This window comes from Colletotrichum truncatum, assembly GCF_014235925.2.
Source record: "Colletotrichum truncatum strain CMES1059 chromosome Unknown Contig_0010, whole genome shotgun sequence".
In the NCBI taxonomy this organism is placed as follows: Eukaryota; Fungi; Ascomycota; class Sordariomycetes; order Glomerellales; family Glomerellaceae; genus Colletotrichum; species Colletotrichum truncatum.
In genome coordinates this window covers 2,071,235-2,094,581 of record NW_027222407.1, presented here as the reverse complement: position 1 = coordinate 2,094,581, position 23,347 = coordinate 2,071,235, and the positions used below count along the sequence as shown (strand labels likewise).

The window sequence follows — 23,347 nt, the reverse complement described above, 5'->3', positions numbered from 1 at the left end:
GGAGAAAACGAAATCTTCGAGCTAACTGTCATCAGCAGCGGCAATTCAACTGTCAAGAATTCCTGCTTGACAGCAGATCTTTGCGCTTCATCGCCCACTTACCGCATCCCTAGCTAACACAAACCGGTCTCACAGTGGTATACGTTTAGACAAGTGCTTGAATCGCATCAATTCTATCAATAATCATTATTACATGCCGGAAGGCATAGTAGTGAACTCCTCCTATGCAAAAATATCCAAAAATGCCTACAAGGAGAATCCCTCAAACCATGCACTAAAGGCAGGCTCACAAGACCCAGGTATCATTTTAAACCCATATATACCAAATACCATATCCATCATTTCAAAGTCTAGCTCAGTTTCCACAACAACCACCGCATCCATCTTACACCACCTAGGCCCAGTTGGCCAGGACAGCCATGACGCCGGCGCCTAGGGCGACGCAGCCAAAGGCGAACAGCTGGATCTTGAGCGGGGAGTTGCGCATCTGCGGGTTGAACATGAACTCGTGAGCCAGCAACTCGACCAGACCCGTGTACATGAGGATACCGGCGCTGATAGAGTCAAAGATACCGTTGACAAGGGTCTGCGTCTGGGCGCTGCTTGGCTTGGCGGCGATACCAACTGCAATGGCGACAGGGGTCGAAAGACCGTACAGGCCAGCGAGGATGTGCGGCCACCAGCGTCCGTGAGAAGGCCAGTGAGCGACGGCGAGACGGGAGCCCAAACCGAGGCCCTCAAAGAACTGGTGGAAGGTAAGGACGATCAGGAGAACAACGAGCTCGTCGCTAGTGGCGAGGACGAGACCGATGAAGATAGAGTGGAACACGACGCCGAATTCCAAGATGAAGATGGCCGTCAGCTGGCCGCTCAGGCTGTTGTGGCTGTCTCCCTCGACGTGGTCGCGAGCATGGCCGAGGTGGTCACGTCCGCCAGGGGGGTAGCTAACGTCGTCCGGAAGTCCGGGCACCTTGTTGGGGTCGACGAAGCCGACACCCCTCTCAGCATCACCGTTATCATGTGGGCAAACCTCACTAGCGCTAGTCCCATCGGTACCATGATCCTTGGTCTTGGAGTCAACAGGGTGGCCAGTACCGTTCATCTCGTGGCCACCGTGGCTGTGAGAGAAAGCGCCAGAGCTCACGTTGGAAGCAATCATCTCGATCAGGAACATTACCATGACGGTCATCAGGCCGATGGCGAAGGCCCAGTCGTACTCGCCAAGCATGGGGGCCAAGCACTCGTTGTGCAGGGCTTCGACACCGGGGGCGAGGAGATGCATCCAGGCGGTCGCAATAATGACACCGGTACCAATATACTTGAAGACGAAGAAGGTCATCTTGGGGACATGCATCCTGGTGGTCCTGGCCAGGAAGATGGGCAGGAAACCACCAAGCAGCGAGGCAACGAGGATGATGAAGATGGAGGCAATGCGCAAGGGCATGTTGCTCACGTCGACGGCGGCAGCGCCGCACTCGTTGGTGACTTCATCTGTGGCTCCGGCTCCCTCCGCCTGGCGGAGAGCGAGGAGCTTTGCTGCTGAAAACTCCAAAGGGTTCATTTTGGCTGATGTTTGAGCAAGTGCAGAGAAGAAATATCGGCGAAGACTGCTGTTCTTCTATTCAAACAACTTGTCCAACCTTCGTGAATGGACGGGTACCCTGAGGGCGAGGCAGGTGACTGCAGTGTGCAGATGACTACACAGGTTCTGAGGACGGCGTTAAGGCGGTACGGATGAGGATTGGACGGTATGCCGGGCCACGGAGGGGCTCAGAAGCTTTGGGACTCCGGAAGCGACGATTCAAGGGCCGGCCGGGTGGCGTCTGAGGTCCCTTGATGACACAGAGATACCGAAATGGTCGGAGCTGAAGCGGGCTGGCTGGGCGCGCAGGGGAGAGGCGGCAAGGGACAGGAAGATCGTGTTGGATGACGGATCTTGGCAGGTCTTGGCTCGCAGCTTGGCGTCTTGGTAGATGGAGGGAATGAGGCTCCGTGGGTGGTGTAAAGACAGTATATAAATTGCGCCAAGAGCAGGGGGGGGGGGCCAGAAAGAAAAAAGTATTCAAACTTCGAGGGGGGATGGATGGTTGTGCGGCACCGTTGATGGGAGGAGATGTCGAGAACCCGGATGGTCGTCAGTCGTGGGGGGGTGGTCAGTTAGATGAACATAAGAGGACGGAGTAACCACCCGCTAACGGGACGTGGGACTCGACGAGGAAACTTGGAGAACCACAAAAGTCGGGAAACCCGGCACCTTGCAGACGAGGAGTAGGATCTTATTTCGTCGTTGTCGTCTGTCTATCTTGTGATTATTGACTTTTTACAAGGTCGATTGGCGGCTAGGAGAGAAAGACGATAAGGTATCTGTATTGTCGAACCAAAAGAGGAACAGAGCGTAAAAGTAATGTCTACCGGGAAGGAGGAGCCGAGCTTTCCAGTAACACAGATGTCTCGGTAGAAATGGATCAAGAGAATGGTCTCAAGATAGAGTTTCGGCGGTTTGATGTCGGACTCGTGGCCAGGGTCAAAGAGGGAGAAAACAGAGACCAGAGAGCTGGGAATTTGGTTTGACCCAAGCGCAAAGCGGATGCTGATGCTATGGCGGCAGCATATGCATGGGCATAGGCATGGGCATAGGCATGGGCATAGGCATGGGCTGGCAGAGGCAGGCACAGGCGGATGCTCAAAAAAACCAAAATGAGAACCCGGATGGCCACCTCGACGTTTATGGTCCACTTTAGCACCTTGTTCTTACCTCACACGCTTTCCTTATCAAGAAGCTGCGACTACGAACCACTTTCCCCTGCACCTTTCGTATTAATGACACCAACCTGGATGAAGGCAGCGCAGTTTCTGTATGTATCTCTTCATGTCTCCATACTCATACTCCATCCCATGTCCGTACTGCAAACATTTGGTATTGATTCCCACACAAAATGTAAATGACGGCTTTGTAACCTGTTTAAGAACCAATTCATTTTATGATACCAATAAAGACTCCTCATTTTAGTATTTTCCCCCTAGTTTCTTCCCCTTCTATGAGCGCATTCACATTCCCTGTGACATGACCATCTCCCACATACACATGATGGTACATATAATGGTTCACATGGTACAAAAAAAGATAGAATTTCCATGTAGTATACATAGTATCCGCAAGAACGGTAAGCTGAGAGAGCCTGAGACTGGCTCCATCCCTGCTCAGACGCGCTAGTCCCGCCATCAGTTTTTATCCCTCTTATTTTTATTTTTTTAACCCCAGAATATGACGGCTCTTATTGGCTGCGAAGCTGGCCATCAAGGTTCTCCGCACTAGCTTAACCATCAAGGTCCTCATTCTCATAATTCTTGCGCCATGAGTTGGCCAACTTCTGACCTCCCTCCCAATACTACCACGACTGCTTACACGACCCATGACTGACCAGCTGAATGACTGACTGGTGTCTCTCGAGGTGACTGACTGCCTTGATGGCACTACATTGGTTGGTTGACGATATAGTTAACGTAGCGCCACACTATCATTGCACCGGTCTTTTTTTCCAACTGTTCTTACAATATACTAGGTACTTTGAATAGCTTCTATTTACTAGTCTTACAATGAGTTATTTACTTGCTATCAACTGATATGGGCATTTTGACTGCCACGTGTTACATGTTATTACAGGCCGAATCTCAGCTTTACAACAACTTATTCTGTAATATTTTGAGATCCCCGGACGTCCCAGTCCTTCATCATGGGGGGCGGGTTGACGTCTCGAATCCCCCCGTAACCCCCATCGCCAAGGAAGCTTGGCCGACGCATCCATCAAAGGATCAAGCTTTAGCCAAGCCGGCCGTCTACTAGCACACCCGATGCGGGCCCCCCTCGACGCCCAGGAACATCGCGAGATGGTCTCGATATTTCGGGCGTCTACACTTAACCGGTAGTTATCCAGGGAACTTTTGCCCACCTTGTTCTCGGCGTAATTATCCTCTAAAAGGGGGCCACGGCGTGAGCGAGGTCGTATCCTTTCAATTCCACTTCATGCAGGCTGCCGCAGCGGCAAGCAGCATCCATTTGCGCTCGCAGATTTCCGGAACCCCACGACGCCGGGGGGTCCCAACTAGTCAACGTGCAGCTGGTACCGTAATACCCCCATCACGTTGAGCCAGAGTTTCGGAGCTCATGTCGTATCGGGTAAGACAAAACGCTCATCTGCGTAGCAATCAAAAAACCAACATGCATGACGGAGAAAGGTCCCCCTCATGAAGAAAACTGGATTTCCACGCCCAGGGTCCTAAACGGCGAGTCGGGCTTGCGCAAGTCGATGGCGCTACCGAGGCTGAACAGTAGCGACTTGACTCGCCCCTCCCACAGCACGCCAATCTTCATGTTCTGGTCCAGGCGAGCCTTGATGACGCTGCCGTATTCGTCGTCCACCACGGCACCCGTTTCCGGCTTCGTCCCACCTTCGTCCACCACGTCCGCCGCCGCCGCCGCGGGATCGTCCAATCTCCACTCCATCTTGGCCTGAAAGCTGCGTTCCCTCGGCTTATCCTTCTGCTTTCCTTCGACAACAGGCTGAGGCTCGGGCTCGGGCTCATCCCGTCTCCACTCGAGCTTCTCCTGGAAGCTCCGTTCCTTCTTGACAAAACTCTCAGCCGACAGCGCCTGATCGAGGTTGTTCCTGAGAATGTTCTTGCGCCACAGCTCCATCCCCACCGACCAGTCACTCTCGTAGCTGTACACGTTGAAGTCCATCCGCGTCGCAAGGCTACAGTGCGGGCCGGCGACGACGGCGTAACTGGTGCTGATGTTGCCCATGAGCGGGTTCAGCGTCAGCGTCGCAGTCAAGGGCGTGCCGCGGTGTTCCGGCAACGTTGCAAACCGCGCCCCGAAGCTGACGCCGCCCGACTTGTTCAGGGTGCCGTAGTATATCTCGCCGCCGGCGCTGAAGCGGCCGTAGATGCGCTCCCTGACGTCCTCGCCTTGGCCGTTTGGCTTTCCGTTCACGCGCCCGACGACGGCCCGCGGCGGCGGCGGCGGTATGTCCGCTGCGTCTCCGCCAAAATTGTACACTCCCCTGAAACCCAGTAGGCCGCCGTCTGAAGAGGCGAGTCCTTCCACTGCGTATCTCCCCACGTCGTACTGGGCCAGACCCAGAAGCGTGCCGCCATTGCGTAAGAATTTGCCAGACACGGCGCTGAGCTGGAGCTGGAGCGCCGGGGATATGCGCTTGACGATGAGACCTTCGAGGAGGGATTCGGGGAGGTAAAGGCGGCCGTAGAGCAGCGAGGCGGCTCGCGGGCTAAGGAGCGGGTAAGGCGTGCTATCGGCACGGCGCGGCAGGTCGCCGAGTGGGCGGTATGAGCGCAGGAGCGCCGGTAGCGGGATGGCCTCGGACTTTGGGGTGAGGTTCGCGCGGAGGGGGACGGAGGAGTAGAGGTAGGAGATGGAGCCGTCGACGACGCCTACGGAGCCGAGCTGGTACGAGGTCGCGAAGTGGGGGGTCGCGAGGGACGAGAGGGTCAGGCGAAGGCCCTGGGGCGTCGGGAAGTTGAGGAGCGCTGCAGAGGACCAGTTAGTCTCGTTGGAGTTGTAGAGAATGGTTAAGCTAGGGACGCACCATCGGCGGTCGCGTTGAGCGACGAGTACGAGTTGTCGCGGTTCCAGCCGGTGGCCTCGTAGAATGCGCCTTGGACGTAGCTCATGAACTCGCGCATGGTGGGCGGACGTCCGGGTTGCTTCGCTGAGCAACGTGCTCTTGGTTACTATTGCTGGGTGGACATTTGCTGAAAGACTAGGCGTACATCGATCGGTTGTGCGTAGTCGTTGGCGGGAGAGGCTCGATTGGTTTGACTTTGCCAAATGTCTCGCGGCTGCGGGTGGAGCAGTATGACGGTATTTTGTATTATGTAAGCAGATTTACTGAGGACTTTGATTGACGACTCTGGATGGACTAAATTTGAGATGATACGGGCAGTATGCGAGCAATACGTAATATTATGAACCGAAAATTGTTCATGTGTATCTTGGAGGTATATGTTTATGATTTAGATGTTTTTCGATGACTTTTCAAAAGTTGTTAAAGGTCCAGCATTTTTAACGCGCATTTAATTCTCATCTTAAAAAACAAATATAATTTAGGACACCGACTCAGATATTGTGAGAATATTGATGCTTCTTTATGATTAACTTGAAAAATCTTCCCGGCGGAAGAAAAGAACACTCTAAAAGATCTAAAATCTAATTTTACAGCTATTACAGACGCACTCACCACCGTACCTCTCTATAATCGGTCCACTCCTTCTCACCCTCCCGCTTAATCCACAGCTTGTTCACCCTCTCGCCGATATCAGACACCTCAAACTCGGATCTGATCTTCCCGCTGATGCGAGAACTCTTCGGGACGTCAGTCTCGCACGTCACAAAATCGTCCCCTTCCTCAATCTTGACAATCTCCGCCGCGAGAGCCGCGCACGCGAGACTATCGTATACGGCCTCGCGCCTAGGCCACGCTTTCATGAGATCGATCGCCCGCCGTCGCGTCCCGGGGTGGCGGCACTTGACAGCGGTGTAATATAAAGTGGGCAAGGCGCCCATGTCGATGGAGAAGCGGCACCGGGGTATCATGGACTCGGAGACAAGCCACTCGGCCAGGTCGACTTGGCTCTCAAAGTCCGAGCTGAACTTGTCGTAGAACAGCTCGCTGTCGCCGTTCTCGCCGTAGTAGAGCAGCTTGGCGCCGATATGCCACAGCCTGAGGATGGCCACGCGTGGGTCGCGATCCATGCCCTCGTGCTCGGCGATGAACTTGTCGAGACAGTGACCCCACTTCTCGAGCTGCAGGTAGATGTCGCCCGGCGACGCGGTGTCCGGGTCGACGGTGTAATGGGACACGGCCTCCGGGAAGCTCTTGGCCAGGAGGAAGACGAGAGAGTCGCGGGCCTGGTGGACGTTGGAGAAGCGCTCCAGGTCGATGTGCTCCGATTCGATGACCGGGAGCGGGATTTTGGGAGGCTCGTTCAGCGTTCGCGTGTGCAGGGCCATGGTGACGAAGATGGGCTTGAGCTGCGTCCGGATGAACTCGCCCTGGGGCGATTTGATCTTGGTGCTGTTGGAGTCCGGCGCGTCGCCGTTCAGCCATTGGGCCATCGTGTTGAGGCTCTCTTTGAGATGGTGATTGGCGTCGTGCGCGGTGCCCCGCAGCCATTCGAACGCGATGCAGAGGGCGGCGCAGGTGAGGGTGACGTCGAGGCTGGTCCACTCCCGCTCCTCGATGTGCTGGATGAACAGCCGGATGGCCTTGGTGTACTCCTCATTGGCGCGATGACGGAGCATGACGGCGTCCGGGTCCGGTCTCAAGACGGGTTCGTTACGGAACCCCTCGTGGAGGGCGCCGAGAGCGACGAGGAGCTGGTTGACGCACGGCTCCCTGTGGCCCATCTGGAGGACGGTGACGCCCCAGAACTGGCCGTCAAAGTAACCCGCAAACTCCTGCGCGGATTTGTACTGGAAATAACTCAACGCGCGGGCGCCGGCCGTGTTCGGTCGCGCGGCGGCATCATTCAAAGCCGGCCGCAGCGGTTCGGCCGGCGCAAGCACTACCGCCCTATTACCGCGGCGGGAAGGATCCGGCCACACACACGGACGCCGCGTCACGAGGCATCTCTTGCAGCATGGATGAGTCTCATCGCACTTGACACGTCTCTTTCTTTTTATTCACAAAAGACTGCAAGTTAGCTTTTCCATCCTTTGAGAGAGAGAGAGAGAGAGAGAGAGAGAGAGCAAAAATTTGAGAGTGAGAGGACGGTTCCACGGCCGCCCCGCGTCCAATGAACCCGCAGTGCCCGAGAAAAGAACCGCGCCCCTTCCGGTCTTTTATTTAATTCTTCTTTTGGGATTCGGCTTACCGACAGACCAGGCAACCCTCTCTAGAGCGGGTGGTGCCTTTCCTCTTCCGCACGGCGCCGTTGCTGAGTAGTTGGACGTCACGTTCTTCGTGGTCGGGACTAGTCGCTGGACTGTTGGCCATGGTAGCCGGTGCTCGCGCGGGGGAGGGCCGTGCAGTGAAACATGAACCCACACATGGAATAAATTCTGTCAAAAGAAAACGAAAGAATGGGGGGGCGGGCGACCTGAAAATGTGACAGAGGTCCCACAAATTGTACGCGGAAGAAGACAAGACTGTAGAGCGATATGCTCTTAAAAATGTAAGGGGGAGAGAGAGAAGAATGACGGGGACGAGAACCTGGATAATGGGATGGTTTCCCCCCCTAAGCAAGGGGGAGGGGCCAAGATAGCTTCTCCACACCGAATGGGAGCCAATCGTGAGTGTTTTTCCGTGATTTTATGTTGGTCCACTTTCAGTTGAGCATTGCTACTATTGGTTTCATTTTTGATGTGGAGCGGCCGTTGGTATTTTTTCTCGGGATTTTGTGGTGCTGGTCCGTTGTTTTAGGACACGGAAGATAAGCTTTTTTATAGTATGTGGTGTATCTAATGCAGAGGTAACTGGATGAGGGTTTTTTTACCAAGGGGATCTCAGTATCATGGTGTCCTGATTGGTACTGCTCGCCAAGCTGAAGCTGGGTGTATCCGTAATACCCTTGTGGTGTATCCGCCGGACCGGACACATAAATGTTTTCAATATGCAGGTCTTGGTGCGTTGGATAGTATGTGGGGAGTATATTTCCACATGCAATAGTTCCGCCTGGCTGGGAATCCGACTACAATCTGGCAGTTCTAGCCGGTGCTAAACAGCGGCTACTTGAATTGTTATACTTTGGATTAAAGATATAAGGAATAAGGTACGTTAAGAGGTTTTTACAGAATTGAGTGGTGCTTTGAAGGGGTTGGCAAGAACATTCGCACTCGGCCTGAGAGTGCAGACAGTTAGTTGGTCAAATAACTTCTGCAGCATTGCTCACAATCCCAACCCACCAAAGAAAAAAAGAAAAAAAAAGGAAGAAATTGGGGAAAAAAAAGAGGACGAATAGGACGCTAAGAATGAGGATTGTTCATTTTGAAGAGGACAATTTCAAAATAAAGAAAGTTGGCTCAGTCTCTATCCCGTCGACAGCCTCAAGACGCGTTTTGCCGACGGAGTAGTAAAGCGAATCGGGACGCTTGTGTCTACTAGTCTTGTTAACTAATGTATCTCAATTTAGTGTACATTTATTTCCCTAACAATTAGCTCATGTTTGAGGTACTTGCGATCCCTATCGGTACATAACGCCAAGTTGAAGTATTAAATTCGTACGGAGTATGAGGGAAACGACATATTGTCTACGTATCAGATGTAATGCGGAGTAAAAGTGACTATTAAATGGAGATTTCTAGACTTGGTAATAATGGCCTCTTGTGGCAGTCGATGAGAGGAAGGAATCTGGCAGGTAAGAGAGAGTTGAATTTGCTAACATCGCACAGGTCACCAACCCTAGCAAACTTGGTCCAACTCCATCAAATCCAGGCACTACTGGGCATATTGAACGTGGAAAACCAGGTGCAATGATGGCTGTAGCCCTTCGTGGGGTAGGGTTCAGTCAAGGGTGCTTTTGTGTGGTCCTGAATAATTCACTTTTAAACAGCAAAAATGTCAAACTACTCAACTGGTCGATTCTCGCAGTTATTTGACAATCACGACCAAAACGACCTCATCAGAAAATATATGACTAAATGGTATTTAATAATTATAGACTAGAATCGAATTTAATTTACTTTTATTTGGCCCTCATGAAGCAGCCCAGGCCGTGACCTTCTTGAAAATCAACTCGCCGTCCTCCTTGCTGTCCGACATCTCCGAGAAGTAGCGCTGGAGAGCCTCTTCCGTCGGCAAGGTCTGGCTGTAGTACTCGACATCGTGATCAAAGAGTTGTCTCGCGAGCTCGCCGTGGATTTCGGGGTGGCCCTGCATGGAGAGAACAAGGCCGGAGTCGGCGAACAGGATCTCGTTGTCGGGGGCCAGTGCCCTGAAGCCCTGCGGTACGTCCTTGACGAAGCGCTTGTGGAACTTTGTAATTTTCTACAAAAAAGTGGTGTTAGATCGGGGTTTCCATCTTCTTTTTCAATGTGGAGGGGCCTTACAATCTTGTCCTTTCCGAAAAGTTGCTGTCCGTCCTTGTTGAGAGACAATTCCTCTACTCCCACCTGTGCAAACATGGTTAGCCTACGCGAGACTTTGATAGAGCGAGGATTAAACAACTTACCCTAGGGAACTCAAAGCTTCCAATAGATCCAGACAGAGCCGTGGCAATTGCTTGATGGCCCCAGCAGACGCCCATAAGCTTAGTTCTTGTAACGTGTTGCGTAGCCACAACCTGTCTAATCCACTCGAGGACGACGTTGACCCAAGGCTCAAAGCATGAAGGTGCCTGGCACAGGTTGCTCAGTCCACCGGTGATGATAATAAGGTCGTACTTTGAAGGGTCGGGAAGGTGTCCGATCTCAAACATGGGACGGTAGGCGTCGATAATAGCATCAGGGACGTAGCGCTGGATGTTTTCACGGAACGACTGGACCATTCCCCTGTGCTTAGGCTCCTCAATCTCGTAGGCCTTGACGACGGCCACCCGCAACGGAGTCGGCATGGAACCCATTGTGAAGTGTGTGGTATAAGTTGGGGTGTGTGTGTGTGTGTGTGTGTGAGAGAGAGAGAGAGAGAGAGAGAGAGAGCGTGTGGCTGAGTGTATCTGGAGTTGTGTTTGTATGGTAAAGGACAGTAAAGTCGAGACTGGTTGGAAAGATGAAGAAAGACGAGCAAAGCAGTCGAGATGAAAATCATGCGAGAGAGTCGTCTCTTATGCCCCTCGGGGTGACGGGGGTCTCGGGGGTGCCAGATAAGCTAAGAACGTCTCCGCAAAGCCCGGAACCACCATTCCGGCTAACATCGGGGCGTCCATATTATCTCCGTGCATCGGTCACTCATGTTGTAGCTAGTCATGAGGGCCCCCGGGACATCGTACCCCATGGAAATATTACTAATGAAATTCAAAGTGTTGCGGAAAGTTGTCCCCCAGCCCGCATTCTCCGTATAAATGCCCTGGGCGATTTCGGAGGGGCGGGGGGGAGGGAGGAGGACCCTCTAGTGCTGCCGTCCCCGACCCTTCCACGTGAATGCATGGTCATGCTGACCGTCTCTTTTTCTCTGTCTGCCCTGAATCTTGGCTTCCCCTTCTAGGTTGGGCACCAAGTCCGTCAACCACGCCCTGCATGAGAACAAGGTCCTGCGAGAGGGCAAAGCGGAAGGTGAGAGATCGTTATCTTATCTTTTCACTACGGAGTTGCGAGTCTCTATTAGTAGTGGACTTGCTTCCCCGGATTTTATAGAGATAGACGGGCCCTAAGAAGGACGAATCACGGCCCGTGCTCCGATAAGACTCGGCCGATAAAGTCCCTAAAATCAGCCGCTTTAGCTGAGAGTACAGCACCCATCAGCCAAACAAAAGCCTGAAGCACCCCCCCTCCTTTTTACACGTGTACTACTGTAGTAGGGTCTTATTTCCTAAATAGGAAGGGCGTGCCTAGAACCCCCCGGGGGCCTCGAAGGCACCTCCAAGACACCATGGAGTCAACTCCAACACGTGCGTGTAAGTGGTCTCTGGATGTTGCCATTGTGTCCTTGGATCACGAGGAATGTCAGAATTTTCTTTCTCTCGCATTCGTAATTTAACGGCTGGATGATGGATCTCCCCCATCTGAGCGTTTTTTTTCCCACCCTTCGACTTAAAAACATGCCGTTAGCCCCTCCAGCACTGTGTGGGCGAGGGGGCACCGAGCGGCTCGCTGGTTATTCTGTTACCCCCATTTTACCTAACAGCTTCCAGCTCAAACAGCGAAAAAGCCGCCGAACAAGGCCACCTGATGCTTCAAACCCGTCCACAACACCGGAAAACGGATTACGACTGCCATGAGAAATTTTTTCTTTCTTCTTCTCACGTTGTCCCTTTAATTTATGACTCTTCCGTATGTTTCCGATGATCTCCAACTTCGCTCTCGCCCCAGCGCCCAACCACTCCTCCAACTGAATGTGACGAAACGCCGCATGTGGTGTTTTTTTTTTTTTTTTTTTTTTTCACTCTCAATAGTCTCCCTGGACCATGCAGCTCTGAGTTGCATTGTCTTTTTTTGAGAAATGACAACACAACAACTCGTCAACTGGGTCGAAACCCATGCACGTGCAACCTTGAGTGTCCAGAGTCTTCCAAGGTTCCTCAGCGTAAAGGGGGGGGGCCTTTACACCAAAACTCTTGTAATTAGGGGACCCGTTCTATCGGTCCTTTTGACCCACTTCGCCGTTAATAGAAGCACCCGTCATTGGCTTCTCATCTTACGGAAAAGATGGGGATGTCGCGCTCTATTGAACTTGTACGGCTTCTGATCCGTAGCAACCAATCAAATCGTCTCTGTGGCTCAGTTGGAAGAGCGTTGGTCTCATAGTACACATCTATGACTCTGTCTTGAGATAGGGACATCCAAAGGTCGCAAGTTCGAGCCTTGCCAGGGACAGTTGATTTTTGTCTTTTTGGTCTTGAAATCATTCTTTTCGTATTTGTTGTGTTTTTTCCATTTTTGAATGCTATTCTTCGTGTACATTATAAGGGTGAGGTTATTCTACAGTAAACCAAGATTGTTGCATTGTGATGAATACATTCGACGCTGTCTACTCCTCCGTCGAGTCCGTGGATATATCGAAATTAACGTTCCAAGTCTTTGCAGTCGAGCTCACGGGATCCCACCGCGTCAACTCAATCACAAAAGATGAGTGATCGTAAATCACGACCTTGCTGCCGAGGATGTGCCGCTCGCCCTCGGGGTAAAAATTGCCAGCCGTCATTTTGGCCATCCATTGCAAGAGCGCCACGAAAACCCGGGTATCCCAGAGGCCATCGCGCCTGGGGTACTGCTCGAAGAGCGAGATGACCTCGTCCCTCAGGTCGGGGGCATTACACATGACGAACGACATCGAAAGAGCCCACGTCGGACTGTCCTCCAACGTGAATCTCTCTTGGCCGTCCGACGGCTGTCCCTGGAGTTCGAGGTATTGCCTGCTGAGTTTGACAATGTCGCGGAACGCCGGCTCCATGCGGCCAATGTCCTCCACGTCCGTCCAACCTCCGCTTCGGACACCGCTCCAGACGTTGAGGTAGTCTATCCGCAGGGCAAGCGCACGATTGAAGTCCTGGGGGTTCTTGTGCTTTTGACGTTCTGATTTCACCGCCAGGGGCGCAAAACCGACGTGCCAGGCGTCGAGGTAACGCATAAAACTACGGATGCGCCGCTGGGACTTTGGAGACCCGTAGTCGGCAAGTTGTGCAAAGTCGATCGGCTGGGAGGTCACCTTGGCGACTTCGAAGCTCGTCTTGAGCGGCGCGTGGTACTTGACGTAGTGTCTCGTGATATCCCACCAGCGACGAGCGACGTCTAGATTCTTAAAGGAAGCGGGCATCTCATCGACGGCATACTTCGCCTTCCGCCCCCTGCAGCACCAGGGTACTCGAGATTTCGTCTCTCGAGGGTGCGCCACGCTGTGGCTCCAAGCTTGCAGCCCGAAATGCTGGAAGCTGGACATGACCTCTTCCAGCAACATGCTAGGGGCGCCGTGCTTGGGGTAGTACTGGTCTAGTATCCGGGAACCGTGGTTCATGTGGCTGAGACCAGCCGATCGGTTCCCTTGTAGAGTCTCGAAAGCGATGAACAGCAGGCAAGCGAGAAGGGACCGCTCTTGGGATAGCGGCGTCGAGTATAAGAGGTTGAGCGACTTGCCATAGTGCTGTAGGGAGTCTGCATAGAACTTTCCTTTGCCAAGGAGGCGTTGCTCGCGGGTCGTACTGCCTAGGGCAGCGGCGCCGACGGCCAACGCCGCATGCCTTATTGCCGGGTCATTCCATGATATTTGAGGGATGAGATTCGTGATCAGCTCAGAGTGGAACAGCGTCGTGGTTTTTGAAAAGGCCATCCAATAATCGAAGCTTTCCTTCTCCAACTGGCTGGAAAAAATGAGGGACACGTAGTTCGGCTCGACTAGCATGTCATTGCCTTTTGGCTCTGTTGCGGGCTTAGGTTGAAGCACACGCTGCTGCTGCTGCTGCCGCTGCTGCGATGATGGTTTGACAGCCGTGCTCTTATATCCCTCACAAAAGCCTTTGTATTTCAGACATGTCAAGCAGGCTGGTTTTGCCTCATCGCACTTCTTGTGCCGACGCCTAGATACGGGGGAGCAATCAGCGACTGAGCGTTAGGACATATGTCGTGTTTTCTATCTGTTCAAGACTCTCTTGGCCCCCACCTGCAGGTGATGCATCCCGTCCTAGTTTTGGGTTTGCTGGCTCTTGTGAATTGCGCTCTCTTGTCGGTGGGAAATGTGATGATTGAGGCGGCGGGAGGTTCCATTCTTTACGACGCGAGGCTTCTCAAGATTCCGAAGTCGTTTTCTAGCTGAAGTGAACCGCCGTGGATGTGGTGAAGTTATCGTGGCGGTGTGTTGCCACCAGGGGGAATCAGGTTATATTTCAATTCGCTATAATGAAGCCTACGACGGAGCTTGACAACGTCCCGAACTCAATTGGCCGAGAGCATGCAAAGCACTATTGTCTGTAGCATCCATCTGAATGTCGCGTTCCTGTTGGCTCTCTTGCTGAAGGACCCGTCCTTGGCGTAAGCACTAGCAGCCCTTCCAGTTCCATCGGCCGGAGCGTTGAAACACCCTGAACCAGGGCTTTATAGGGCTGTTGAAGGCTTGCGGAGCCCTATAATGCCACCCTCTGTGCGTGGAAATGTTCCTGTTGTGGTGATGTTGTTTACAGGCGTCGCACTTCTGCCAATGGACTCTCGCCATTCTTGCTAGGATTGAAAAGTGGCCACGAGCAATTGTACATTGAACAGACAAGGCAACGATCAGATAGGTAATCCTTCAGGAATCATCTCACACGTGCGTGGAGAAGTCAAGTCTAGCATCCAATTAGACACTTCGCATCGCACACTTCACAGACGCTGGAACTTTTGGTCCAACACAGGGGGTGCACGGCGAGACTTTTCATTTTTAGAATTCTCGGGTTTATTCGACCTTCCATTCTAGACTTGCTTCGGCAACTTCAAGGCAAGGAAAGACACTTAAAGAGTTCCCGTTTGCCCGCCAGCGGTGCAAGCAGCGACGTTTTTGCCCTGGTTGAGGATGGACTGCTCGTTGGGCGGGATCTGCTGCACACAGCGGCCGAACCGGTCGCATTCGCCATCTTGACTGCCTACGCTGCACGCCTTGCCGGCGTTTCCAAAGAGCGCGCTGCCCTTTCCATCGATAAAGTTGCGAGGCATCGTTGCTGTGTCGTCGCGGCTCGTTAGCTGGATTTCCTTTCTCGTTTGACAGAGGAGAGGTGTTGGTACGTACCTGCGGCAGTCTGGCCTACGCAGAAGGCGGCAAAAGCGACAAATGCGGCGGTGATCTGCATGTTGACTCGGTTAAGTGATAAGTTGAAGAAGTAATTAACGTAAGGTAGGTTGGTGTAGGAGGGTATGCGCCAGGCACTTGGAGTTTTAGTTTATGGGTAAGGATTTATAACGTCTTTACAGAAGTACAAATGAGGTTGACTGACGAGGTAGACTTTATGGTGATGGCACTGGAAGCTTTTATATTCAAGCCTTTATCCATCGCCTCCCTATTGCTACCCTATAATTGTTGTTTTGATAAGCTTTATTTTAACGTTGATATAGAGTAATCCAGACGTTCTAGTCGAGGGGCTTCAAACGAGCTCGAGACGCTTGACATCGTTACAGTGGGTATCAGCGGACTCTCAATAACATACGCTGTTATTGGAGTCTGAGGATGACCGCGGTCGGTTTCGGTTTCGGCCTATTCCGATTCTTGTCCGAATATCTAGAAGATTTTCGTCTTTAGGTCTCATGTCAGACCACCTTCTATGTGTTCGTCTCTAAAACATTGCACGCCTTGGTCTGCAGCCAGTCCAGCTTCAGCTCTCAGTAGCCACTGATAATGTCTTTTATCAGTTAACATTGAACGGTGAATGCACTGAGATAATGCGCTAGGCGCCATCCCTGTTGCGCCTGAAGTAGCAGAAAGGGGTAGTAGTTGATCCGTGCAACTTGATAGATTATGCGGTTATTCTCTCGCATTGCACTGGTGGCTAGTCGAGACTACGACCTCTGTAAAACGTTTCAAGAATCTGTAGACGATGATCTACTGACTCAGTGATTTAATCGCTTTACTCCGATTATTGGTGAGCAGATATGCAGACTTAATGGCCGCTAGCTCGTGTCAACTTGTTTCAGCATCCACGGTGCCTCCTGTGATCTGAAACGGTGTCACCTCGTTTGAACTCTGGCAGCGGTCATCCAGTATTGGCTACTGTGCTCTCGTTTATTCTGCTTGTTGAGATTTTATGAACCCCTTGTTCGTCTTGTATTTGGCAAATATGTAGCTCATGCCGTTTTTAAGGTGTCATCTGAGGGGCCTGGTTCGCCAGCTGCGTGCCAAAGCTTGACCTTAAAAGCTTTGCCAGCCTCGATGATACGATATGAATTTCAACAGCCATACCATCAAGATTTCCGACGAGGGCAGTTGTGCTTAGAGCATAGATGCTATACCTTCTGCTATTCCTGAAGACCCTACATGCTCCTGTAAGTTCTGCACATAGCCTGTCTTGCAGCCGCCAGGTGCCTGCAGAGCGCCTTTATTTTCTAGTTATGCTTAACGAGCCATATCATGAGAAAAGAAATCTGTGTTAAAGTTTCTTGTTCCCAGTTTAGTTTCTATTACACGGTACATAGCAAACAGCGAGTCATCAGCCTTCGTGCTTGGATGATCAAGGGATAAAGACTAATCTTGAATAAGGTACCCTCCAGATGCTCTATACACTTTAGGTTGTTCACCGAGGAACCCAGTACGTTTGTCAGGGGCATGCATAATGGGCACTATTTGATAATCACACATCCCCTCTTGAATTTTCTCGCGCCAAGCTGATTGTCTTCAAGAATTATGCAAGCCTGGTTACACTGCGTCGTCCAACAATGTTAACCCTTTGTCGTGGCCTTGATTTCACTTGACAAAACTGTCACTGCTCGCCATTTCCCGACTTCTTCGTCTAACTCCTATTATTCGCAACTAACAGGCGACAGACCATGCTTGCCATTTCCCTATTTTGTCTTTAGGTAGCCTTGATCGAAATTAGCATTGTTTCTATTTCCAACTCCATTAACTTACTGAACACAGATTCCTTCGGTACGGACCGGGAAATAGTTTTGGCCTTTGCCTGAGGAGGTGCATGCGCCAAGTGAACTGGAGCTAGTGAGATCGGTGAAGATGTTGAATGAACAACCCCCGTTATTGATTTGCACGCTCTTTGCATCGTATGTAGAAAAGGATGCATCAATACTTGGCATAGTAAAGCACTTGCCGATGTGATTTCGCCCAACCGGCGTCCCGCCATAATGGAACGTCCTGCCACCAGCGCAAGCGTCACTGTCGTAAAAGGTCAGTGACCAAGCTGAAATTGATGACGAAAGCGCCAAAACGGATGGGAATAGAGTTGTGTATCTCATTGTGAACGGTCCTACTAGCGAATGGAAAGATTTAGAGGGCTGAAACCAAAAGTCGCTCGGGTGGATACCATGCTTTATTGATGAATTCTGATTTCTTTACATTGTTTATTCTGACCAATAACTAGACATGATCTTTTCATTGACTGCCGCGACCCAGCGCTGATCGCTGATCGTCAAAGCCTCTAATTTCCTAGCGGAGTGGCCGACAACGTGCGGCGTTTGTGATTGACGCGCATTTTTTTCTGAACCATGGTTTGCCCAGAGAATACACGGCTTTAAGCTGGGCGATCACTCATTTAATCACGCCTTATCTAATAGGCAGCCGGGTTAAATTACCCCTAAACTCCTCCGTCCGAACATTTGTCCCACTGGAGCCTATCTTTCATGAGTTGTTGAACATTAGTAGGTCAGTGGATATGAATTCTTACTGCTGCATACGTGTACGTATTCCTTGGTCATTGAACAACTATGTTCCTGTAGCTAGCGAGAGTACCCTAACTCAATCAACTCTTTTCAACTTCTGACAAAAGGGCTCAAGGTAGATTCAGCAGAATCGTAAGGGAAAACTAGGGAGAATGTTCTTGTATAGGTTGTCCTACAAGCGAGCATGTCTATCTCGCACGAAGGGATCACGGGAGTAAGCAACTGACTCCGGGGACACTGTGCAAGGTAAATACGGGAGTGTCACGGGAAGCCTTGAACAAAATAAACATCCTAGTATGTGATTGAAAGTTTATTAAATATAGTTTGATTCTCTTGTGATAAGATCTCAGAGATCATCCGCGTGATTAGTGATCGATGGCATGGTTAATATTTAACCACTTCTGAACGAGCCACCTTCGAGTCAGGTGCTAGAGGTCCAATCCTCCTCCAGAAGAAAGTAACAGGAACTAAAGAAACTCTGCTTTCGCTCGAACCGCCTGCATGTTTGGCGCCCATTTATCGTCGTTTGATAGGCTCTTGCCTCCTAGATAGAGGGACATGTTGCTTCTCTGTGTCTCTGCGCATTGGATCATCTGGCTCGCCCCTGAGCGTTTTCCATTTTGTGCATCGGAAGAGGAAGTGCTCAACTGTCTCTGCCGTACGCCCGAAATCACAGACGTGTAAGAGCACTACGTCAATACAGTAATGACGGAGAGCGTCTCCTCAAGACCTGAAGCCACTCAATCCTTCAAGATTCAATGTGAGCTCGCATCTCGTAACAGTCACACCTACAGTATACTAGTTAACTATATACTATAACGTGTTGAAATAAGCGATAAGGTTCACGTTGAGGCCATGAGATCTTGACGCGTCACGGCCGCTCTTGTCGAACCGAGCCGGCCATCCAGCCCACATCCTGTGCCGTTCTCGATGAGCAATACCTCGCTGAATCAAACAAAGGGTTTACGGACATCGTAAGGGGTAGAATTCACGGCGAAGGCAGTTTTGGCTCAGGCTTTGGCCAATAGGCAATCAAGTCGGTCTCTTCTGTACCCATGATGTCTGGAGGAGTTAGGATATCAATGACTTTTGGGAATTAAGAGCAAAAGTGTGACGGGCCCTCCTCATTCCCTCGTCATTGCCAACCTTCCCACATAAGTGTCTCGGCCCCAGGTAAAGCCAAAACGGTGCCACCCCGTATCCGGGACGGGCCATACCGTCGCGTCGTCCGAGTTTGCACCTTACGCCGGCCGCAACGGCAATCCCGTCTCCAAGCCGACCGACATGCGCCTCCGTCCTCTCGAGCTACCGTGTCGTCTCCGCAGATCTCGAGTACAAACAGGCTATTTTGTCGGTTTCTCGCAACTTCCATGTCATGATCCCCGATCCGTGCGGAAGCTGGATTTTGAATCACGTGTGAGGTGTTCTGAGTGTCGTCCGGTTCCTAAGATTGATTTGATGACTTGATCCCTAGTACTTGGTTCTTTAAGTTCCAAATACCTCGAATGAACCGAGATATACCATCAGATACTTTATCTAGCCGTCCAGAAATTCCACAAGATGAAAGAGACAGCGCTTGTGGCCCCTACAGCCATACCCCAAAATACCAGGACTTTGGTAGTAATCTCTTGCGCCGTCCTTTCCAATGCAGCGGAATCGTTTGCGTTCGGAAAAGGCTCATTCGGGACGTCTACGTTCAAGAATTTGCAAAGCGGATCCCATCCCTCTTCGAGTCGAAAGATTAGAAGCTTTTCTTTCGGAACCAGTTCCTGCACAGAACGATTCCAATTATGAAGCAACGCTGTCTCAAATTTGTTAATGGACATTTCAAAACTTCGTAGGCTTGAAGCTTACCCAGGGAGGGGTCAGAGTGCTCGTGATAGGCCCCTATGATGCGAATGGCCGTTTTTTCGAACTCTTTAAGCAAGGTTGGAAAAAATCGCCAGCCCGGAATGGGCCACATCAAATATGGTATCCACCATTTTGATACTTCCTTCCGCACGCATTCGATGCTCGCTGCCCACCTTTTTGGGTCACGCGTGATCAACACAACTTTTGCGTCGGGGTACAGCTCCATCAACTCAGGAATGAAGTCAATCGGCGGAATATCAGTACAACCCACGAAACCAGTGAAAACCTCGTCTAAAAGATTGCGAAGCCTTGTATGATTTCGTTCATGTCTGGCTCTGTATGCTTGGACCAGCTTCTTTACGTATGCTGGTACAGAATAGAGTCAGATGACGATTAATCAGCAGGTTTTCTAGGAATGGAAAAAAAAAAAAAAACACTTCATCTTGGCTATACTTACCATCTTCTCGGCGCAGTATCTGTGTTCCTCCATGCATCACAGGGCCGTTGAGGAGTTTCTCTAGAGCAAGTTGCAGGGAAACGGTCCCTGTCCGCGAGTAGCCAGCCCCAATGACCTGGATCCTCCGCGACGGATCTGTGGGAATAGATGGTGCTCCGCCCATTATCTCTTCTCTTGGCAATCTCGTTCGCAAACTTGGCGGCTTTCTGCGGTTGCGTGGTCTCTCAAAGCCGGCTAAAATAGGTACTTCGCACTCTTGGTAGAGATAGACATAACGGATACGAACACAGCTGGATTTATCTGGCAGACGAGAATATCGAGGGTCAGTAGAACAAATAGAGACATTCATTTTAGGTGAGATGTACAGGCAACGGTTCTTCTATCTATGCAAACTGTGACGGCTCTCAAAGGCGTCTATCGTGCAATCTTGACTCAAGAGAGTTACCAACAAAACATGTGCGAAGGGGAACATCAGACTTGGGATTACTTACTCGTGTAAGGCGCATGGCAGACCTTGGTATGGACTTTTCACAAGTAGCCACTCATGGACTCTATTGCTCCCATAATGCCGTTCAAGATGCAACGACATTTGGAGCAAACAACCAGAGTAGACCACCTTTCGATCAATGTCATTGAATTGCATCAAAACCAGCGGAGGTAAAATGCCAAATCCGTCGCTTTCGGAAATTCGCCCGCCGCAAAGCATACGGGCCGTACCCACCAAAGCGGAGGCTTTTAAAGCTAATTACTGGAAAGGCAAAGTTCTGCTATAAAGCTTCAGCAAATGGAATTTTTATGATGGCTTGATCAGAGTCATAAACTTGCTTGGCATCCCAGAAGCAAAGTGTTACGGTCAGCTATCCGACAGTAGGGTCTGCTAACAGAAGTTGGGGATTGACGCTAGTAAACAGTATTGTCGTGTCGTAAGTCTGGTTCGTAGGTCGTAGGCTGTGTCGTAGATCGGTAGTCAGAGGCTAAGGTGATCAATCTTAGGCTCAACAAGTATTCGCAGTGAAGGTAAGCTGAAAGTATCCTGAGGATGAATACAAAGTTGATTGCTGAAGAGCTATGGAAGTCTGACTATGAGTCGAGCTCAGGTCATACTATATACAAGTCCGAACAGTACCCTTTGTTTGTTTTACCGTTCCTGATCCTGACGGGGTCCGTTCCTCGTTCATACGGATCCCGTATGTGCCAAGGACGGACTCCGTATTCTTGGCGTACGGATCTAATCTCTTATCTTATCGTCACGTGACTTGCACCATAGTTCTTCCGTTTCCGAGTGAATCCCTGTTGTTCCTGTGATTCTGCAGTACAAATGTCCTGTTACAGCCGCCCAATCAACAACAGCGAGAACGAAATTTTTGAAAACAGCATCAAATTGATCAAACCACGCCCGCTCGCGCTCTCAGAGGTCACTTTGGGCATAATGTCATCCTCGGCATTGATTCTGCTCCCAAAGAGCCTGCTCGTGGCCGCGGGCGGGCTCTGACCACGAAAAATTCGAGAGCAAGCCACAAAGTATGACACGTCAATAGACAACACCATCGACACCACCGCGGTTGAGTCACGGGCTATCACGTGAGCACAACGACCAAGCCCAAACAAACATCAACACCACAGCCACCGATAGGTTGAAAAAAAAACATCAACAACAGCGAGAACGAAATTTTTGAAAACAGCATCAAATTGATCAAACCACGCCCGCTCGCGCTCTCAGAGGTCACTTTGGGCATAATGTCATCCTCGGCATTGATTCTGCTCCCAAAGAGCCTGCTCGTGGCCGCGGGCGGGCTCTGACCACGAAAAATTCGAGAGCAAGCCACAAAGTATGACACGTCAATAGACAACACCATCGACACCACCGCGGTTGAGTCACGGGCTATCACGTGAGCACAACGACCAAGCCCAAACAAACATCAACACCACAGCCACCGATAGGTTATGGGTCGCCTATCACCCCCGACAAAGTTTGCAACGTCCCGCGACAACAACGACGACAAGCCCGACAGAACGGTATCACCTCCTGCATAGAGAAAGCACCAGACACCAGGCATGCTACGATCGATGCCACAAAATACTACAGTTTGCAGACAGATTGGTCCCCTGTCGCCCCCTCCGCGAAGAAGGATTGTCGCCCCTTCAACGTATGACAATGTCTGCGGAATCTGTGTACGAGCTCTCATACTTAGTAATCGGACGAATCGAAGCGGTTGGAGCATTGTGTTTTGCGGATTGAGTCCGACTCCAGGCGGTGGATGGAGGTGGTGGTCGAAAGATGGAAACATAGAGCCACATAGGAACCCAGCATGAGGCAACAAAAAGATTTACAGATTCAACTGAGATATAGCACATGCGAGTCTGAGAGGATGCGGACAAGATAAAGAGACGAAGCTGAGGGCTGGGGGGAGACTATAGGTATACAGAACCAGACATGGTGCCTAGCACCAACAGAACCGAAGTAGGAGGACGCGAAAGAAGGATTCTAGAAGGCAACACCAAGCGAGAGAGCAGGCAGGAGGACAACAATCTTCAACAGAGGGCATAAACACACAAGAATAGATAGCATAGTGGGAGCTTGGGGACAGCTGGTCCTGATCCAACAACAGGGCGAAGTGGGGCGTCGCGGTTTATCGTCGATGCTTCGGCTGTCTGCCAAACCCCGCTTTCCGGGCATAGCTGCTAGCATAAGAGCGGCTTCATAACCGTGTAGGAATCAATCAATCAATCAATCAAGCCACCGATAGGTTATGGGTCGCCTATCACCCCCGACAAAGTTTGCAACGTCCCGCGACAACAACGACGACAAGCCCGACAGAACGGTATCACCTCCTGCATAGAGAAAGCACCAGACACCAGGCATGCTACGATCGATGCCACAAAATACTACAGTTTGCAGACAGATTGGTCCCCTGTCGCCCCCTCCGCGAAGAAGGATTGTCGCCCCTTCAACGTATGACAATGTCTGCGGAATCTGTGTACGAGCTCTCATACTTAGTAATCGGACGAATCGAAGCGGTTGGAGCATTGTGTTTTGCGGATTGAGTCCGACTCCAGGCGGTGGATGGAGGTGGTGGTCGAAA

General features: G+C 51.2%; 11 protein-coding genes across 11 annotated transcripts; all 11 read right to left on the bottom strand.

Annotated features, from left to right (window-relative positions):
* Positions 1-394: 394 nt before the first annotated feature.
* Positions 395-1,561, bottom strand: CTRU02_214035 (ZIP zinc/iron transporter; the record flags this gene model as incomplete). The annotated part of the gene is made up of 1 exon (XM_036724590.1): positions 395-1,561. One exon carries the CDS (start codon positions 1,559-1,561, stop codon positions 395-397), a length of 1,167 nt encoding a protein of 388 aa, XP_036583709.1.
* A 2,682-nt stretch (positions 1,562-4,243) lies between these two features.
* CTRU02_214034 (Mitochondrial distribution and morphology protein 10) lies at positions 4,244-5,703 on the bottom strand (the record flags this gene model as incomplete). Its single annotated transcript, XM_036724589.2, has 2 exons — positions 4,244-5,547; positions 5,607-5,703. The coding sequence occupies 2 exons, from the start codon at positions 5,701-5,703 to the stop codon at positions 4,244-4,246; spliced, it is 1,401 nt and encodes a 466-aa protein (XP_036583708.2).
* A 550-nt stretch (positions 5,704-6,253) lies between these two features.
* Positions 6,254-8,015, bottom strand: CTRU02_214033 (C6 zinc finger domain protein; the record flags this gene model as incomplete). The annotated part of the gene is made up of 2 exons (XM_070206167.1): positions 6,254-7,694; positions 7,894-8,015. 2 exons carry the CDS (start codon positions 8,013-8,015, stop codon positions 6,254-6,256), a joined length of 1,563 nt encoding a protein of 520 aa, XP_070060199.1.
* A 1,698-nt stretch (positions 8,016-9,713) lies between these two features.
* Positions 9,714-10,578, bottom strand: CTRU02_214032 (copper iron-regulated glutamine amidotransferase; the record flags this gene model as incomplete). Its single annotated transcript, XM_036724588.1, has 3 exons — positions 9,714-10,004; positions 10,067-10,129; positions 10,189-10,578. 3 exons carry the CDS (start codon positions 10,576-10,578, stop codon positions 9,714-9,716), a joined length of 744 nt encoding a protein of 247 aa, XP_036583707.1.
* Positions 10,579-12,641: 2,063 nt separating this feature from the next.
* Positions 12,642-14,371, bottom strand: CTRU02_214031 (C6 zinc finger protein; the record flags this gene model as incomplete). Its single annotated transcript, XM_036724587.1, has 2 exons — positions 12,642-14,184; positions 14,268-14,371. 2 exons carry the CDS (start codon positions 14,369-14,371, stop codon positions 12,642-12,644), a joined length of 1,647 nt encoding a protein of 548 aa, XP_036583706.1.
* A 720-nt stretch (positions 14,372-15,091) lies between these two features.
* Positions 15,092-15,426, bottom strand: CTRU02_214030 (uncharacterized protein; the record flags this gene model as incomplete). The annotated part of the gene is made up of 2 exons (XM_036724586.1): positions 15,092-15,297; positions 15,366-15,426. 2 exons carry the CDS (start codon positions 15,424-15,426, stop codon positions 15,092-15,094), a joined length of 267 nt encoding a protein of 88 aa, XP_036583705.1.
* Positions 15,427-17,191: 1,765 nt separating this feature from the next.
* Positions 17,192-17,533, bottom strand: CTRU02_214029 (uncharacterized protein; the record flags this gene model as incomplete). The annotated part of the gene is made up of 1 exon (XM_036724585.1): positions 17,192-17,533. One exon carries the CDS (start codon positions 17,531-17,533, stop codon positions 17,192-17,194), a length of 342 nt encoding a protein of 113 aa, XP_036583704.1.
* Positions 17,534-18,423: 890 nt separating this feature from the next.
* Positions 18,424-18,549, bottom strand: CTRU02_214028 (transposon I; the record flags this gene model as incomplete). The annotated part of the gene is made up of 1 exon (XM_070206166.1): positions 18,424-18,549. One exon carries the CDS (start codon positions 18,547-18,549, stop codon positions 18,424-18,426), a length of 126 nt encoding a protein of 41 aa, XP_070060198.1.
* Positions 18,550-19,488: 939 nt separating this feature from the next.
* CTRU02_214027 (nad dependent epimerase dehydratase) lies at positions 19,489-20,427 on the bottom strand (the record flags this gene model as incomplete). Its single annotated transcript, XM_036724584.1, has 3 exons — positions 19,489-19,757; positions 19,811-20,173; positions 20,265-20,427. The coding sequence occupies 3 exons, from the start codon at positions 20,425-20,427 to the stop codon at positions 19,489-19,491; spliced, it is 795 nt and encodes a 264-aa protein (XP_036583703.1).
* A 1,073-nt stretch (positions 20,428-21,500) lies between these two features.
* On the bottom strand, positions 21,501-22,120 carry CTRU02_214026 (uncharacterized protein; the record flags this gene model as incomplete). The annotated part of the gene is made up of 2 exons (XM_036724583.1): positions 21,501-21,563; positions 21,881-22,120. 2 exons carry the CDS (start codon positions 22,118-22,120, stop codon positions 21,501-21,503), a joined length of 303 nt encoding a protein of 100 aa, XP_036583702.1.
* A 63-nt stretch (positions 22,121-22,183) lies between these two features.
* Positions 22,184-22,552, bottom strand: CTRU02_214025 (uncharacterized protein; the record flags this gene model as incomplete). The annotated part of the gene is made up of 1 exon (XM_036724582.1): positions 22,184-22,552. One exon carries the CDS (start codon positions 22,550-22,552, stop codon positions 22,184-22,186), a length of 369 nt encoding a protein of 122 aa, XP_036583701.1.
* Between the last annotated feature and the right edge of the window lie 795 nt (positions 22,553-23,347).